The sequence below is a fragment of the Cyanistes caeruleus genome, chromosome 5, assembly GCF_971803275.1.
Source record: "Cyanistes caeruleus chromosome 5, bCyaCae1.hap1.1, whole genome shotgun sequence".
NCBI lineage: Eukaryota > Metazoa > Chordata > Aves > Passeriformes > Paridae > Cyanistes > Cyanistes caeruleus.
The window spans coordinates 38,533,195-38,552,966 of NC_141705.1; the positions used below are offsets into that span (position 1 = coordinate 38,533,195).

At 37.3% G+C, this 19,772-nt stretch overlaps 1 protein-coding gene across 22 annotated transcripts in view; it reads right to left on the bottom strand.

Annotated features, from left to right (window-relative positions):
- Positions 1-1,437: 1,437 nt before the first annotated feature.
- Positions 1,438-19,772, bottom strand: part of TLL1 (tolloid like 1) — a 126,368-nt gene continuing 108,033 nt past the window's right edge. For all 22 annotated transcript variants that reach the window (XM_086891088.1, XM_086891102.1, XM_086891101.1 and 19 more), the window contains 5 exons: positions 16,791-16,916; positions 15,363-15,490; positions 10,342-10,555; positions 5,090-5,340; positions 1,438-3,465 (listed from right to left, as the gene is read on the bottom strand). In XM_086891088.1, coding sequence (XP_086747214.1) covers positions 3,331-3,465; positions 5,090-5,340; positions 10,342-10,555; positions 15,363-15,490; positions 16,791-16,916 — 854 coding nt within the window. In that variant the 3' untranslated portion in view covers positions 1,438-3,330. The remainder of the gene's footprint in view (positions 3,466-5,089; positions 5,341-10,341; positions 10,556-15,362; positions 15,491-16,790; positions 16,917-19,772) is intronic.

Sequence of the window (19,772 nt, forward strand, 5' to 3'; positions counted from 1 at the left end):
CCATCAAAAAAACACTTCATGCTGAATTTAACACTAAAGAATAATACTCAGCAAGACACCAGCTCTTTATGTAGTTAAGAAGAAAACTTTACGATATGCTCCAGGAAAAGTAATTTAAATCCAGTCAAAAAAATGCCACAGTCAAAAAAGTTTGTGTCAAATAGGAAGCAGAAAAGTATCATCTTCACCCTGATGGGAATGTTGCCAGTAAACACACTGTTACTAGACCTCAAAGCTGGAACTGCACATGTGGAGAGCCCACACGGCTTTTCACAATTTCAAAAATCAAAATAAATTATTTTTTCATTATTTTCTTATTGTTAGGCTATTTATAAGGCATAGTTCTCTTATAAGGGAGGAGTTCACTGCATATGTCATTTTTCATTGCATCAGGAAAAATCTCTTAGGACTTGTAAATAGCTGTTTTAAATAGCATCTGATAGCACCACGAGGCACTGGCTAGGATTATGGCCAATGAGAAGATAGAACCCATATGGTTCATTTATCACCAAGATAATCATTAAGAACACCTTCTGCATTTTCACCACTCTGAAGCATATGAGATATACAAAGGAATAACCAATCAGAGAAATAAAATCTAACTTTGTATTTGAAGTTATGGCAACTAATCTCTTCTGACTTCTACATATTCCATGTGAAAAAATCCCAGAAATGCTGTGCTCAAGAGAAATGCTTTTGAGTATTGACCATAAAGACCATATGACCATAAAGAATCACAGGGTTTTGGAAATACACCATAACGTGTTGCCCGCAGTCCAACCTCTTCTTCATCCATTCCTGCTGCACTATTTAACATAGGATAGCAGGATTTATACAGGGGCTCTATGAATCAACAACAACAAAAGAAACCTTTCCAAAAATGAATGATCTTGGCTCAACCCTGTGGTTATTAGAATAATCCTAAAGGGGAATAAGAAAGCCAAATTTAGAGAAAAGAAAGGCTTTAGCAAACAGAGAGAGATAATATTATGGGGAGACCAGAACAGAAAAGTAGAAAATAAGATAGCATGGAAACTTGAATTTGCTCTCAGCCTCAGACTTTCCCAGCTCCTTTTGATTAACCATGCCAGGGAGACAATGATTCTGCTGCTGCTTGCTTTTCCTCTTAGAAATTCAAGCACTGGAATTCCACCCAGCTGATAGATTATGTAACAGCATCAAGAATACACATTTTATTTTTTTAAGTTTAGTAATATCTCTGCCTGAATTTTGTAGTAAATGACCTTGGAGAAAATGTTTGTAGTTCATTTGTTGATCAAACAATGTGAAAAATAAGCCAAAAAGACAGCAGAGCAGCATTATAAAAAACACAGAAATTATTAAGTTTTTGAACTTCACACACATCAGCTATCTAAAAATATATATATATATATATATGAGTAATAACAGGGTTGTTAAAACAAGCACAGAGACCTATACAGACATTCGGTTTTTATTTTTATAAAAAAAGGTCAGATTTATTAGTGCCAATGTATGTTCATAGAAGGAAACAAAAACTATGCTAATTTGAGTAGCAACTTACATCAAAGGTTATCAAAATAATATTTCTCGTAAGTGAAACATAATATTTATTTAAACTTGATTCTTGCAAACTAGAAGTCCTTGTTATCTGTCTATGAAGCCTTTAAAGAAAAGTTGCTACAGTCAAACAGGGTCCTGATAGAACTTGGCACATAAAGAAACAATTCCATATTCACCCATACAATACCTCTCACTCTCCTGGAGCACTCATTCATACAATACTTACATAATGCATATACATTATGACTAGAGCCATGTTTGGCCTAAAGCACATAGAATATCTCAGTTCTAAATGTAACATATCTCTACATCAAAAGCAGGTCACTGTATTTACAGCAGATGATCTCTCTCTGCAGATGGGGCTTTTGCTTGAAGATCCTTTTGTTAGCATATACTAAGATGCTTGAGTTGTCAGATTATTTATCAAATTAGAAGTGTATCTACAGGAAGATCTGTCTGATTGTGTGCGAGGATTCTAAGGCAATAATAGTAGTTGTTCCACAGGAATAGCACTGCCATTGCAACCCACTTTCCATCGGAGCAGTAAAGCCTTCCTTCTCCAGATGCAGCCAGGTATAGTGAGACATTCATGATCTGCAAACTGTTGGCTCAAAAGTCTAAAACTTCTTGGTTTGTTTGTTTTTTTTTAATGTTCATGGAATAGCACCATAGGAATTCACACTTCATATCAAAAAAATCCTGGGTCTGTTGTTTTGTTTTGCTTTTTTCACCATCACGGGTAGTCTTACTCTTAGGAAAAGAAACTAACAAAAACCTCTTTGGGAAACTTGTCTTTTGGATGCTATTGCAGCTTCATTTCAGAGTAACTGAATCAGGCAAATAGCTCATTCACAAAAAGGTCCAAAGAAATAAAGCTTAGCAGTGGTTTCAAATGTACTGCTGAAAACAAATTCAGTAGGAGGACTTTCAGAGGATCCTTGACTACTTCTCTTTCTCATGGATACAGATTTTGATTCAGGACAGGTTTTAATTTCAGTCTCTTTCTATATTCAGTGCAAAATAAGAGCACATCATCAGAGATAGCTTACTTAACCAGTAAACCAAACATTTTCAGATGCTTACACCACTAAAATTCAGTCAACTGGCGATTGGTCACTAGTGATGACTGATGTAACAGTTCAGAGTTCTCAGTCATTAGTAAAACAAAATACTCTATAAGATCAGTTATGTTTCAGAAGTAGGATTTTCCAGTTTCAGAACACTGACAACCTGATATGACAGGTGAATTTGTAAAAAATACAGAACAATGCAGGAAGGCCCTTCCATTTCATATCTTCTTTCAAGTCCTTGTACGCACTGTATGCAGGATTCAAAGTCAAAGCAACTAGAGGGACAGTATTTTGAGTGTGTGACCTAAAAGAGCCTCTTTTCCTCCTATACACCATACAATTGTCAGAAGGAAGAATGGTCTGCAGGGTCACTTCCCCTGAATGAAACTGATTGAATCCACACACGGCTCTAGCAAATATACTAAACCATAAACAAAAGCTTTTATACTCTCCCTGCATGCCAAGTCCTTTCACAAGGTCTGCAGAGACAGTCAAGTATGGAGCCTGCACATCATCATCTTGACTATTCCACTGGGGTAGGTGATTTTATTCTTTTATTTATTTCAGTCTCTGGTCTTATAAGCCAGCATTTCAACTGAACTTATATTAAATGTTTGTGCTAATAACTTCAGTTTTTAAAAAAATGACACGCCTTCCTTCCTTTTCACTGTGCGTTCTTTCTTTCTCACTCTTCTTTTCTGGCGTAGAGGTTCTTGTGTTATTTTTTGGTGTGCATGCTATCTGGGTATTTTATACTTCTGTATCGTATATGAAATCCTTTCTTGTTGATTGTATCATCAGTGTGAAAGTGAAGCAAAAGGTACTCTCTTGCTGAATAAATTTCTTCTGGTGGCTGAAATAAATGAATGAAAAGAAAAAAATTATCTGTCCATTCTTTGTATTCATTCACTACTTTTTTTTTTTCCTTATGAATATTTCTCTTTTCCTGCTACACCACATCATGTAATTCCACTGTGTCTCATACAATGCCATCTGACATCATCAGACAAAATATTCCATCTCATTGTGCTCTCAGTTATAGGCTAGGAATTTTAGAGGCAGACTGAGGAAATAACCTAAAGTCCTAGTTTTTCTCTAGTTCTGCTGGAGCAAGAAAGTGACTGAGCAGGACCATATACAATATTCTAAATTTAGATAAATAACAGAGGCCAATACCTATTTTCTATCTTATTCTTCACAGCCTTCATGATGTCCTTTTTTACTACTGAAGCACATTGATCAGAAGTATCAGCTGAATTACCAAATCCTCCTTCTAAAGTTGAGAAGGCAGTAACGTGTACTAACAGACATGTTTTTCCCACTCCAGTTTGGATCATTTTGATTTTTATATTCAATAGCTTTTCTACTGAATTGCGTCTATCCTATGTGGCATCTGAAGCCATTCATTTACATCTTATCAAACCAAACCACCACCACCGATGCTCAACCATTCCACCCCAAGCCCCCAAAAGAAGAAAATAATTGAGCCCATTTTTTTGTTCATTTCCCTTCTACTTGTAAAATACAGTAACTTGTAAAGAAAAACATTGTTTTGTGTAAACTAGTAGAGTTTAGACTCAGTTGTAGCATTTCCCTTAGAATACATCCCCTACAGCTCAAGTGGAAGCACCTTTTGTGCATCATTACTTAGTGTTCAAAAATGCACTAAAAGGATTTAAGCCAGTTTCCAGGTAACTTGTCTAAGATGTTTGATCCAGCTCAGAGGCTGAAAAAAGTGACACATAATTACTTAAGAACTCTTGTCATCTCGTGTAGAATCTTTGAAGCCTTTTATTTAGGCAAAGATTAGATGTTTGAAAGTGTGCTTGCACTGGCACACATATAAGAATTGATGAGGGTTTGTGGGATCATTGCACCAGTTTTCACAAGGCAGGCAGCCAACGGACCAATAAGTCTAAAATGAGAAATAGGATACAGCACTTTCAGGGTGTCATCTGGCCAATTTCCTCCATGTCTCACTGTTAAAATGTTTCAGAATACATATAGGATTTCAAGGTTTTCTTAAGGCCCATATTAATCACCCAAGTTAGGAGCACCTTTTTTCCTAAAATCAGATTTAAAAGTCAATGAGTACACTATAAATACTTCCCAGATGCCCCTAACTGCAAAATGTGGCTTCTTTCCAATTCAAAGAACTTTAATGTGATAATTTTCAACACTGGTGCATTTCCTTCTATGTAAGGAAATAAAGCTGTTAAATTTTCTTTGTGTGCTGGTAAAGATGCCAGCTACTTAAAGCTTAACATAACATACTTTGGTCAAAAAAATAGGTAAGAATAATTATTGACGAAAATATTTCAATATTGTACTATAAGCCTGCAAATTTATACATTAAAATCTGAAGGAGATAATCTAGCATCTTCACTATAAGGTGTAGAAACTAAATCTCGCGACTCGTACCTTCCTCTTACTCATTCTGTAGAAACGAAATATAAAAAGGTTTATACCTAACTTACCCCAGATCCACAAAATCGACCAAGTCTCACTGCTGTCTTATCATGACCATCAAAAAGCTCCACGTAATCATAGCCACAGTCTGCCTCTTCCTCAACCTCGAAAGTCTGGAACATTAACTCGACGCGAGAGCCGCGCTCGGCCACCAGCAGCCAGTCGCAGTCTGCCTGGACCGGGTAGTTGTTATCACCAAACTGGGCGTGCGAGTACAGGTCCTTGGGCTTGAGCTCGGCTTTCAACCGACCGCCACACTCTAAATGGAGGGAAAAAAGAGATGAAGAAACTCACTCAGTACAAATCTATGTTTTCTTGTCATAGATGCCCAATCTCATTCAGGCTGAGTGGGTTCTAACGCTGCAAGCGGTTCAACCAAGCTGAGAGCAAAGTACTACACAGTACGACTGTAACCCCAATCTGAGTTTCCTTATGTAAGCTCTCTTCTATAACTAGAGAGACCTGAACGTAGTTCATCATATTCAAGTGAAAGACAAAGACAGGGAGCACCAAAGGAATGTGGCTCTAGCAGTATGACAGTCTTTGGGTAGGCACTGGAAAGGTTCCTGTGGCCAGCAAGGCAGTGGCTGTAAGGGTACCCACATTTCAGTGGGGACGCTTCCACAGCAGTTAATGACACCATTTGCAAGTGACAGGGGAGGGATCAACTCCAGCACACATATAATCAGTGACTGAGTGCAAAACTCTTTTGTTTCACAGTAGTGTCAGCTTTAACCACAACTTAGCACCAGCTCAATACAAAACACCACCGCAAAGTTGCTACCTTGTTTGCTGTGCATTCCATGAGCAGGCCTTTCTCTGCAAAAGAGTGGGCTAGGAGAAAGCTACTGCTACCAGAGAAAGTCTTGTAGCTGAAAGCTTGTTCTTGAGGCAAGCCTTTGGCAAGAGAGCCATGCCTTTTGTCAAAACCATTGTTTTAGCATAAATCTCTGCTTGTACGCAGTTGCAAAATGGATGTAGGGCTTTAGAGCTTGTTTATAACTGCTCAAAGAGTTTAGAGTTTAAATACGACTTAGTTTTAGTGTATAGGTGAATAAGGTGTACAATATATAAATAAAAGTGTTACTAGAACCCAAAGAAGAACAGGTGAAAATTGTACTTAAGAGAAAAAACACTTTGTTTCCAAAATGCATCATGTTTCCAAATGGTGGGTGGAGGTGTTTTTACTTTACATGTACACAGATTGCAATACAAACAGAATCATTTCATTTTGGTTTCTCATCAAGAACAAATCATGTCTCACAGCACTTGATAAAAACATCAAGTGCAAATGAGCTTGAACAAAATACCGAGACTCACAAGTTTAGATATCATTTTTATAAATAAACAGATAATTTTATCTACATTTAAAAATATGTAGTATTATTGACTGATCATTTTAGAGTAAACTAAAACAAACAGCAAGATTCAAATCTTTCTAAACTTTGGTGAAGAGACACTTTGAATTTTACTTCATGGACTCCACCCACACTAAACATGATCTATTGCACTATTACATTGTGAGGAGTCACATTTCAGCTGAGAGTTGATAATGGTAATGACCAAATCCTTGCTCTTTAAAAAGAGTGTTTTTCTTAATAGAGAAATGAAGGAATAAAACCAGGAAATAAAAATTATGTAAGTAACCTGTTATGCATTGTCAATTTAATATGGAATTTTTCACTCTTAAGGAACAAATGAGCACATGATAAAAAATTGTCAAGAAAGATAGTTCAAACAGTTATTTCTCATTGATATTCTAATTTACTATTTATTCCCCCTATTCTGAATTTAATTTGCTTCTTTTTTTTTTTTTTTGTGTTTTTCATTTTGTTTGGGTTTTTTGTTGTTTTTAGGGTTTTGTTTGTTTGTTTGTTTTGGGTTGAGTTTTTTTATTGAGGGGAGAGGAGGTTGTTTTTGGTTTATTTTTTGTTTTTCTGGACTCTTGCCAATATTAGGAACATCTCCCTGCCTCAGACACCAAACAGCTGCAAACAAGAAAACTTTTAATGAACTGTCTGCATTCTTTCCCTCTGCATGTTACAGAGGACAGGAGCTTAAAGGAAAGTTGTAGCCATACAACCACAGAAAATGGCAATTCCTCTTCCCCTGCCCTTTTCTCACAAATTATAGCCTCATATTTTAGAATAGAAATTACAAGCCAAATTTTCATTTTCTTAAGAATTAAGCTGCAGTTTCAGAAGTCTGCATCCAGCCTGCACAAGGAAGCACTGTGCTGGGACACGTGGGCCAGGCACAGAGCAGAGCAGAGCCACGCAGCTCCGCTTGCTCAGCCTTGGTAGCAGAGCTAACCCATCACGGTTCCCACCGTGCGGGCACCGCTGCCCTGCTGCAGGCTGGATGTATGCCTCTGACTGTAAGGAAATATGTCCAGCTTGTAAAATGATGGTGATCTGGTAGCTTCAGTGAAAGACTCTTTCTAGATCAGCCAAGGCACAAAAACCCCTCTCATGTTTCATGACCTTTCTGGGGACTTTTAGGCTTCTTCTGATCATAAGAACGGATTGAGCAGTAGTTTCCTGACTGTTTAACAAGCCAGACATTTGGGAAAAGCTTAAACACCATCTGAACTAATGAAACAAGGTTATAAATTTGATTCAGCACTCCCATACTGAATTATTACAGCTATTCTGGAAGTAACACAGGCCTCTAAACTAAGTGACATCTGAGATATCCAAATTTGTTTGAGACATCCTCCCAGCACTGGCAGATATGAACAGGACCTACAGTAGATCTGCAGCCTCCTAGAGCAGTGGCTGGAAGCCAGGCACCATAAATGAAGCTGTCCAGAAGAGAGCTAGATGCCTGAGTTAGGGCAGATAGATCACTCCCTGAGCAATGATATTTAATGTTCTGGCAGGAGCACTTTTATGAATTCCTCTTGGATGGGTTATGCCTTTTCTGAGAGGGGAAAATATGATAGAATCTTCTAAAACTCTGTTGCACTTTCAAAACAGCATTTTATAAGTTTTGCTCCACCCAAGGAAGCTTTTCTATTCAGTTTTTTTAAACGTTACTGTATTTGCTGCTACATTTTTATCCTGTTTTCTGAAATATTAAATGGAAATTTTGAAACTGGATAGCGCTTCAAGCCAAAAAATGTCATAGAAGGGAAATCAACATCATCGACAACCAGTGACTACTGGAATAATAAGGGCCCATTAAATCATGCAGATGCCAGGAATGCAGCAGCAGAGACAGCTCTGGTCATAGAATCCAGCTACTCATTCACTGCTGTTGTGTTACAGCAGTCCTTTCACTGAGTGAGTTCTGCCAACACGTTGCAAGTGACAGTAGCAGTGTCCTCAGCACACCCTGGATCAAACACAACCTTCTTTTGCACTCCATCAAATATTATTATTATTAAATAATAATTATAAATAAATAGTAATAGTCTACTTCCATTGCACGCCATCAATTATTCTTTTCTAGAAAAGATGAGCTAAGGGAATACGATCCTCTGCCCATGCACTTGTATGGTATCTGTTCATTCACACATGTGCCCACAGCACAAATTCTCACAGAATTCTCACAGAGCATTTGTGTTTGGCTCAAGACTGGAGGAACACGCTGCAAGACCTGAGTTGTCCCTCATTCAAACACTACCTCCAGGTACATGGCCAGTGATGAGGGTGTATCTCAGGGAGCAGTCTGTGCAACAGCAGCTGACAGAAATCAATGTCCTCTCTTAAGGATGTAAACATTGTTTTTTATTACATTCTTAAAATCTGGGTAGATTCTATTTTATGCCGTTTCTCAGAAAAGCACATGCTTTGTCCATACTGTGAATGTTTTTATACTTAAGGCACATAAAATTCAGCAGATGTGAGGGAAAATTCAGCAAGTCATGACAAAATTTGCAATCTTTAGAATTTAGGGGGTATACATCTGAACTTTATTCACATACTGACTGCTCTAATTCTGCAAACTGAAAGTGAGGACAATAAATGAGACAGCAGTTTTACACCACCTGTTCTAACAAGAGTTTAACCTTTAACTATATACCCTGAGGTAATTAAAAATGGGTAATTATTACTTCTATTTTTTCATCTAAGGGAAAATGTTACTGTAGTAGGAAAGGCAAAACACTTCATACTTGTAAAAGAGGATTTTCCACAAGAAAAACAAACTGAATTACAGGTATCTACTTTCACTTTCAAGGCCCAGTTCATAAAGATTTCATATCATGTTGTCTACTTTCTTTCTCTGAAAGGGAAATTAAATTACTAAAGATTTTGAATTATTCAGAAAAAATCAGAAGGAAAAAAAGACAAAATGCCAGCATTGATATATATGAGGATTTTTTAGATGAGCATCACACATCAACTTGATGGATACTTTAGCTCATATCATATTACATTAACAGTGACTCATCACCTTGATTATTCTATTAGTAACTACTACCTGTCATTAAACCTTATCTCCAGGCAAATATATTTATGAAATATTTTCTGAATTATTTATTGCCTGCATAAATAAGAATGAACTCTGGAAAGGAAAGACAGACATTATAATTGAAGATTAAAATAAAGGCCAAGAAACCCGAAATCCCCTTGTTTTACTTCAGGCACTGGATGTTCAGAGCTTCAGCACTAGAGGCCACTGTAAGCCAAGCAACACCGGGGGGAAAAATCTGCACGCTGAAAATGTCACAAAAACTCTATTAATGCAATTACAAACCATTGTTTCCAACTTCAGTGACTTCTGCCAAACAAGAAAATTGAATGGTAAATATGAAGAACATTATATTCTAAAGGTCCTGTGAAAGTCTTCAATGTTGTTCTTTTCTTATTCTTCTTTGGTTTGTCTTTCCTTTTAAGCACTACAGGAAAGAAATATCTGTTTACATGAAACCCAGGTTTTTGTTTAAGTTAGAACAGGAAAGCAATGGAAATGCACCACATGTCCCAGTTAAGTGCTGTCATTACAGATACAGTGAAAAGATATTTAATCTTTTATGATCTCAGGTCATGAATCGTGAAGAACCTCATTTCTCATCTGACTTTGTTTCAACACCTTTTAATTTCTTACCTATGAGAGAAAAACAGGGAAAAAGCAATATCTAAAATATTAGAGAATATTTTCTTCAATCTCGAACTTTTCCTACTGGGCTTAAGGCTTCATTAGATGCAGCTGTTACTCTGTGAACTCATCCCTTTCCTACAAAAAAGGGTCTGTGTATCTACCACTAAAGAACAGTGGGTAAGTTATTGGTAAAAAGCATGTCCTGATTTCTGACCTGTAGAGTGAGTTGCTTGGAAGCCTTTTCTTTGAACTGATGCATCAGAAATGAAGCGGAGAAACATTTTGTTTCCAGTAGCAATGAGAGGATCTGGTATTTTATTGCCACATAAGCGTCCCAGGATTGGCGATTTTTCACTTTCACCATCAAACACTTCCAAGTGGTCATAAGCACATTCTTGATGTTGTTCTATTTCAAATTCATTGAATGTCTAGGGAAAAAAAAAAAAAGTAAAATTACCCACTGTGGTTTGTATTTATACAGTACATACATACATACATATATATATATATGTATATATATGCTATAGAATACAAGGATGCAGTTAAAATGACAGATTTAACATTACTGCCTGTACAAGCCTGTAGATTTGAATAACATTGATCTTGAGAAAGTGGAATAAAAGTTAAGACACTGAACTTCAAGAGTCCATCATCCTTCATACAGAAAGGCATTAGAATCTTTATAACCAACTACTACCTATAAGAGAATATTAAATCTAGAATACTGCTGTCTTTCTGCTGAATTTGAACTGTTTTTAGGATTATTCCAAATTTCACAGAGCATTCAAAACAGCATAAAGTCAGAAATTATTGCTTCCTTGCAGAGTTGAGAATTGATTGAAACATCTGCAAAACATAATGGCTCCCCCCGCCCTTTTTTAAAACCTACATCACACTGCAACTAAAGCCTCTGAAATGACTTTTCCACATGAAGGTTTATGCATTAGTTATATTTTCTAATCTATTATCTAGAAATCTATTTTTTTTTTTATTACAACTTAATGATGTTTTAGGTTTCACCCTTCATGCTAAGGTCCCATTTTTGCTAGCAAAAGCATTGTGAAAAATAATAAAATTGTGTTAATTGTTCATTAGAACCAACTTCAGGCATTTCCAAAAAGTGTATGCCATGCCTAACAGGGACTGTTAATATGGATACAACCTGCATTTCAGATCTGGAAGAGACTAGAATGATGTAAACAAACTTATTTCAAGGGGACATCTAAGATTTTTCAGATAAGACTTTTTTGACCAGGGCTTAATTTCAACAACAACATTGATGCTTAATATCTTAATTTCCCCTCCTGCAGACACTGTGAAAGCAGTATACATCTTTGTGAATTTTGTAGATAACAACTTACAATTTAAGGTGAAATTCAAAGTCTATTTTGTTCAACAAAATAGCATAAAAACACCAAGTACACATGATTTCATAAATAACCATACAGATGTTTATAAAAATAAAACAAAACAGAAAGCCCCAAACAAAACCCCATAACCCAAACAGAAAAGGATTAAGAAACAATAATTAAAAAGAATAAAACTGAACTATTAAATACTGAGCAAATATCATTATTAAGCATTCTCTCTGGTACACCGTAACAAATCTGACCTACCAAATCATTTGTGGAACACAGAGTGCCAAAGGCAATGGTAATTTATATTTAGAGCTGACCTAAAGAATATGATAAAGAGCTAAGACAATTTTTTTTTTCCTGGAGAACTTCAATATTTGGAATAACACTTGTGTTTTGTGAAGAGCTGTGTGGATGCAGATCCATCCCACTGTAAAAGTCTGAGGTTTACATTAAGGGACTGAAACTGCAGAGGCAATGAAAACAGCTGTACTGCAATTGCTCCTACTGCTCTTAAATTGTGGTCAGCCGTCCTACTTTTATGATGCCAACTATGTGTTGTCATTTATACCCAAGTAAAATCCAACGGATTAAGAAAACCCCAGAAAGCTGAGAGACTAACTCTCAGTAAGGGAGTTCATTAAACACAGTATTGAGTAAAGCCAGCCTGGAATCAATGGGAGCAATAGGATGATCCAAAGGCAGCCTGCAGAAATTAGTTTTCTTTTGGAGGAAAAATTTATCTGTTTTGTTCACTTCTCAACAGCATGAAAAGAAAACCCAACAAAACCAACACTCTCCAGGAAGCATATCTCACTATGAAGTGTAAGACACACTAATTATTTGTAATATTTAGCTTCTTACTGGGATTCCTAAGACTACAGAAGCACAGGTATATGTTTCATTGTGTCCCTCAAACATGACCAGAAAAAGTCCTAAATCTGTTGTGGGTATAGCAGTTGTTTCTAGCAATTCCAAAGAGAATGCAAGGAACTTGCTTTTTACAGGAAAATCAGATCTTAATATGCATAATCTTTTAAAATCTCAAAATGCCTGATATTTTAAAACATCCAAACACTCCAGTTTTTAAAAATCAGCCAGTTCCTTGCAGGTTTGAAAGAGGAGAACTAACACAAACTTCCCTTAAAGTTAAACATAACTGAATAGTTGTTGCCAACAGAGTTCACAAATGATCTAACAAAGTTGGTAGTGTAATTAAATCACACCCTCTCTTCCTGGGACAAATCCTTTTGAATTCCTACCTCACCATGACTATTTTAATCCCATGTGATTTGTCTCCTTAGTGGGAACGGTGTTCAGAGAGGTCACATACAGCTTCTGACCATCCAGCCCTTTCTATCTACACCACTCCACCGGGTAGATGTGTTGGTGGCACTTAGGGACAGCTGCCTGGATGGGACACTTAAGTCTGTCTCTTGGAAATATCCGGCTGATTAGCTCATGAAAATCAGTCTCTCTATTAGGTACATTTTCAAAGCCACCTTTATCTACGTGTTTCATTTAAAAGTTCTGAAGTGCATATCCATTCTTCCACAGGCTTCTTAACTGCACCAAATACTTGAATTTAGCCTGTGCAGGAAGAGCCTTTTCAATGATTAGCAGAGTGAGGGCAATCACAACAAAAGATTAGTTTCTATAGGCACAACCCTCTCAAAAGAGAAAGTACAGCCTCACAATTCGTGTGGTTTGTTACCATGAAGCAACCATTTCTCTTCTTGTTCAATTTGAGCAAGAAAACTAAGAAAAGTAAACTTAAAAACAGCATGAAAGAAAAAATAATGATCCATTGTGGAATTATGGTATTAATATTATTCAGATGGGACCTTGTTGTACTACACAACTTAAAGATATTATACACACATCATTTAGCAATTGACCCTAGTGGTTTCCACAGAAGAGCAGATCTCAGACTCTAAATCTTGGAGATATTGTTGAAAATTCTATCTAGTAAAATTCTGACAATTTTTCCAATTCCATTGTCAAAAACCAATTTTAAAAGAACTTTTCTTTGCAAAGTAGATCATGGAAAATTTCACTGAAGATATCTGAATGTTGGAATTTTGCCTGATGTGGGTATAAGTATTGGAAAAACTTCTAGAGTAACTGTATATATGCTGTATATACCTGGCTGGCTTTACTTTATTCACCCAGTATGAAGAATACATTCTCAGAAGCAGCAGTATGAAGGTTGCCTGAATTAGCAACGTATTTTTCACCCTTGGAATGGACAGAGCATGCACACCACTCATTCTCCACCACCACCTTCCCCTCCCATACAGTTCAACTGTTTAACTTTTGGTGGACAGGGATCAATACCCAATCCCACAGCAGCACCAGTAACAGGAGTGGTTTAGCCCCAGGGTGCAGCCAAGCCCCATACAGCTGCTTGCTCACTGCCCCATCAGTAGGCTGGGGAGAGAACTGGAAGTGTGAAAGATAGAAAACTAGTGGGCTAAGATAAAGACATTTTAATAGGTAAAGCAAAAGCTGTATCCACAAGTAAAGCAAAACAAGGAATGAATTCACTGCTTCCAATGGGCAGGCAGGTGTTCAGCCATCACACAGGCTCCATCACATGTAAGGGGTAATTGGGAAGACAAGCACCATCACTCCAAATAACATCCCCTTTCTCCTCCTCCCCCAGTTTGATATCCTGAGCATGATGGCATATAGTCTGGAATATCCCTGTGGTCAGTTGGGGTCACCTGTCCTGGCTGTCTCCCCCCAGCCTCCCATATACCCCAACTTCCTTGCCAGCAGAAAAAGCCTTGGTTCTGTGTAAGTCCTGCTTAGCAATAACAAAAACATCTCTGTATTATCAACACTGTTCAGCACAAATCCAAAACACAGGCCCCTACCAGCCACTGTGAATAAAATTAGATCTATCCCAGCCAAAACCAAGACAAGGGGTTAGGGTTTGGCTAAGGTCAGTAGTTATGAGATTGCAATATACCTTTCATCCCTGCAAGAGTATTGGCTATTGCTTTTACCTCTGAAACAGAGGCATCTCTCTCCTTAACTTTATTTGCTCCAAAACAGTTTAAAAATCAATTTATGAAGTTTAAATATATGTATTTGTTGTGGCTGACCCGCAAGTAAACTGCTGAAGAAATACTGGGGCTGAGCTGAAAGCAAAAATCCCATGGACAGGACTGTGCCTCATACAGTGGCTACATAACCTCAGTAAACCTGCAAAGCTATCCAAGCTCTGGTAGGCTTGTCTTTGGACACCAGCACTGTCCTCAGCCAGCTGGACACAAAATTCACAAATCTACTGTGGGCTGCTCTTCTACTTATGTTAAAATTTGAGGCCACTTTTAAATGAGAAATCCAGATACTCAGGGCTTTTGTATAATTTTTCCTAAAAAAAAAAAAAAAAACAAAACCCAAAACAAAACAAAAAAACCACCAAAACCAACCAACCAAAAAAGCCAAAAAAGTCCAAAACCAGGAAAACATGTACACATGTACACATATGGACAGTTCATAACTCAAAATTTTGTTTTCTATATATTTGTGGAATTTGTGTAAACGGCCTCTGCCACATTTGCCAAAACTCTGCACATATTTTATGAGTTGCAACAATGGTACAGTAAAGTCTGACAGGAGGAAAGTGTTCCTCCTGCCTTTGCTGTACAGAGTACTTCCAATCACCATAAACTTAAATCACAACTCTATGATATTGAGTAGTCCCTGTTGGCCAGAAATGGACAGGAGTCAGCAAGTTTTTAAAAATAGTTTTCCTCTGGGATGCAAACTGACAGCAAAGTTTAGTAACAGTTTTGTATCATTGAGCAGTCATTTGAGAAGCTGATTTGATGGAAGAAAAGCTAAAAAGGAAGGGAAGGCAGAAACTCACCAGTTTGACCCTCTGTCCAGGGGTGGCACTGATTTCCCACGTGCACTCCTTCCTGCTGGGATACTTGTCAGGCCAGTTGGGACTCGTGATGATGCCATTGGGACTGTGGATCTTCTGCTCACACTCAGCTGTGCCAACAGTGATAGCATCAGTTAGTCTGCACTCAGAGGTAGTCAAAAGGTACTGTTTTTGTCAGGGCACCACTAAGCGGAAAGGATTTTTAGGAAGATAGGTAAGCATGCTTTTCCCCTCAGTCCTGTGTTTTAGAGCATCAACTCAGCATGTTTCTTTATGGATTATTGTGAAACATACACTTTACAATGTATGGCTTTTTTTCAGAAAAAAAATCTTATACAGGAATAAACATAAGATAAATACTAAAAATAAATCAAGTATTTTCCCATTCCCCTCATTCTACATACAAGTAAGTGTGTAAATTCATATGAAAAATCTCACTACACCAACTTGAAAGGAAATTTCTTGGACAATTTTTTTTTCTCTTCTTGGTAATTTTCACTGCAGCTACAAAGCAATCAATTTGTAAAGCACGGTTTCTAGGTATACATATACACAACTCAAGAACAGCTAAGACTAAACTGTGAATATCTACAAAGAACAACTTAGTCACTGACTTTGGAACTAAACCACTAACACCCAGAACTAAAAGAAGACATTTTTTTATTTGGTTCTAACAATCTCAAATTGTGCTCTAAATATCAGAGAATTATATGAAAATAAAATATTAGAGTAGGCACGCAGCATTCCAAAACCAGTGAAAATGCAAATGATTCTCAAAGGGCATGACTTTACTCTGAGATTAAATCCATGCTAGAAAACATTAAGATATTACAGCAGCTCACATGATATTGCACAGTTGAGGTTCATTTGCAGAGAATTTAAGTCACAAAGCCTATTGTTTCCTTGAAGGTAGCCACACCTTGAGAGAGCCAAGAGGAATAGAGATGCATAGGGCTTTGACTGGGACTTAGATTGTCTGAATATGTTGCCTAGAACAAACCCAGAAAGGGTTGATATGGTTCTAACCTGGCTGTGGGGATACTAACTGCTTCTGATAGCAGCAAATCATGACTTTACCAGGCTTCTCTCCAGAAACTCTACCCCTGCCTTAGATATATACTTTATCAGAGCTTTAAATAATCTACATTTCACAGAACTATTGAAAGTAGCGCTCTGTGCCAATGATGGCAAGTTTTCCAAATTTCATTCCTGTGGACCTCAAATTCAGCCCACACAAATGCTGGGGATGGAGAGGATGGGAAAGGGGAGGGATGCTGTAGTGCTTCAGCCCAAATATCTAAAACCCCATTCCCAAGAACTTTTTTCCTTTATTTTGTTTGAAAGGAGAGCTGCAGAAAGCTTTCTGCAAGACAGCTGTGTAACCAACCACTCCAATGCCTTCCTACTCACCTTCCTTGCAGTCATGTTTGTTTTCATGTAGCACAAATCCATTCCGGCACTGGCAGACGTAGCTCCCTACTGTGTTGATGCACTCATGCTGGCAGCCACCGTTGTCCTTTGAACACTCATCCTTGTCTACAAAACACACAACAAGCTCAGGTGAGCACACAGCAGCCAGCAGACCCTGCTACCAAGAGGAGCACAGAGCCTGAGGCTGAGCAGGATGAGAAACAGCACAGTCACTCTTCCCAGTAAGGCACTTCTGTGGTGCCTCAGTTCTAGTCACTCTTTGCTCAGCCTGCAGCCTTGCACTGTGGCACAAAGAGTCTGTCTCATCTTTCTAGGAAATGAGCATTGGTTCCTGAGGGAGAAGAACTCTAGTAAAACAAACAAGCTAGAACAAAGGAGGAAAGATATTCACCAGCTTTTACTCTTTCAAGTGGCCTAGCTGGTAAAAGGTTCATAAATATCCAGTTTTGTTTTATTAAACAATGGTAGTGTAGTTTATGGACAACACAAATTATTCCAGCTTTGTACAAATTCCACAATTTAATGGTGATATCTTGAAAAGAACATATAGATCAAAAAAGACTTCAACTTCTACACATTAAACATGTAAGAAGAGAAAAATTTCACATAACTTTTTCTAATAAACTGGGCTTTTTTTCCCTCAGCAGAGTGACAGTGTGCTTTTGATGAATCTGGACATTACAGAACATCACAAAAAGAAAAACATGTCATTGAAAGGAAAAAAGAGAAATTGGCATTAGTTACTTCAAGAGCTACACTATAGCATGCAGTTCTGTTTATTAACATATAATCCTTCAAAAGAGCTTTTAGTGTGTTAGAAATAAAGCAGAGAGTAGTGGAGGAAATATGACCTGCATTAAACAGCTACAAATTCATTGCATGGACAAAAGCCAAACTAGATTAACAAGCTGTCATTGCAGCAAGAGGCCTCAGCTGCCACGCTTCTATGTCATTCAGCTGTTCTTGTTTTAGGTGAGGCTGGTCCCTTTAAAAGAGGCAGACTGCTCCTGACACGTATATACACATATACATGTGTATATATGTGTATACATGTGTATATATGTATATACATGTATACATATACACATATGCATATATGTGTGCACATGCATATAACTATAAATGGACACACACACACAGATGTATACATTCTCGGTTACAAAAATATATGCATATAAATATATATAAACACACACATATTAAACCTCCCCTGTATTTCACTAAATGTGCCATTTCAACAGGCCAAAGTGAGGGGGAAAAAGAGTAAAGGAATTTTGGTCATCCCAGAGGTCTGGTTGCTGCGGGTTGGAATGCAGAACATTTACACCCTTCAGTCTTATTTACCTTGGAAAGCAGCAGTTAACATTACCTCCAAACAGGGCAACATGATATTTCAGACTTCAGCAGGTACAGCAAGAATTTCTAGAGATTAGAAGCCACTATGGATAATTTAAGACTCTTTTCATTGTCTTACTCATGCATTTTTTCCCCTGCCCTTACTGATGGCTCATATTCAGTAACACAATTAAGGAAGTTTGCATTGTAATTGCATACAAGTCATCTTCCTCTGCCTAAATGTATTCAGCACTTGACCCATTGACTTGAAGGTCTTTCCATAAAAAATCAGCCTCTACTTAAAATACAAGATGATAATGTTGTAATAATACTGTAATGTTGCAATAATATTGTTGTAATGATAAGATGATACAAGCATCCACTACATTTTGTACTGTAAATCTCAAATTGGTTTGCATTAAAAGTTTCTGGAAGCTTTCTGCACACATGAATGGATCTGAAGGTAAAGAAACAGTTGAAAACATAGATACCTCTTGGAACCATCCATTCAAAGAGATACTACTTGTCATTTTGATGATGGAAGGAAGCATAGAAACTCAACAATACACTATTTATGCATCTTGCAAAGCAAGTCCCTGAGATAGAAAACCCGTCATAATTTTGCAAAAGCAAGCACTATCATAAATTAATTCCACAATGCAAGTGAAGAACAGTAACAAGCAGTTGAGAAATAGAACTAATATGAACAGGAGTCTTCAATATTCCCTCCTAAGCAATAGTATGTAATTTTCCACCAGAAATAAACAAAATAAAAGGAAGGCAAGCTCAAAATGCATTCAAATTAGGTTTTCAAGTACAGAGTAGGTTCATAAATTCTAAATAAAAGCTCTGTCCATTTTCATCATCCACCAAACTCTGTGAAAACACTGAAAAGTATTTTAACATTAGATATGCTTATATTCTGTAAAATAATCTCTTAGGAGACAAGTGCACAAGCAAATTGTCCCGTGTTGGATGTCCTCAGAAATGAAATAATGGACAGAAGGTGGAAAGGAGAAGTTTTGGAACACATTTGAACTACAATAATTACTTGTACATAGTTAATCAAGGATGCAACTGTTGAACAAGCCTTCCTCACACTTCATAATTGAGAACAGACTTTCTGTCAAATTGATTGCCCAGTTTAAAAATTTGTGAAAAAAAAACAAAAAACAACAACAATTAGTCTGTATTAGTTACAAGAACAAATGTTTTTCCATGTAAAAACAAAGCCATTTGTTATGCTGACAGATGGAAATGAGTCCCCCCAATTTTGACTGGATACTTTCTTTCTTTTCTCATTTCAGTACTCAGAAGGAAAGATTCATTCTCAAGAAAATGAGAGATTGAATCATTCTGAGTTCAAATGGTCATACCTCTGAGACCCTCAGAGGCCACCAGTCTGTGAATAATATGTACTCAGTATGAAGGGACCTGTATTAAGTCCTTGCAAGATTCAAAAACAAAAATTTTCTCTTTGCAGGCAGCTTTCTTGTCTGTGGAAAAAAAGGTACCAGGATGGCACCAGAGATGACTTTGTGTTCAAGGCTAGAAACATCCTACCTTTCTCTTTTTAACTGCTCAATGAATCACCCCCCCAAGAAAAGGTGTCCCGACAAACCTCAT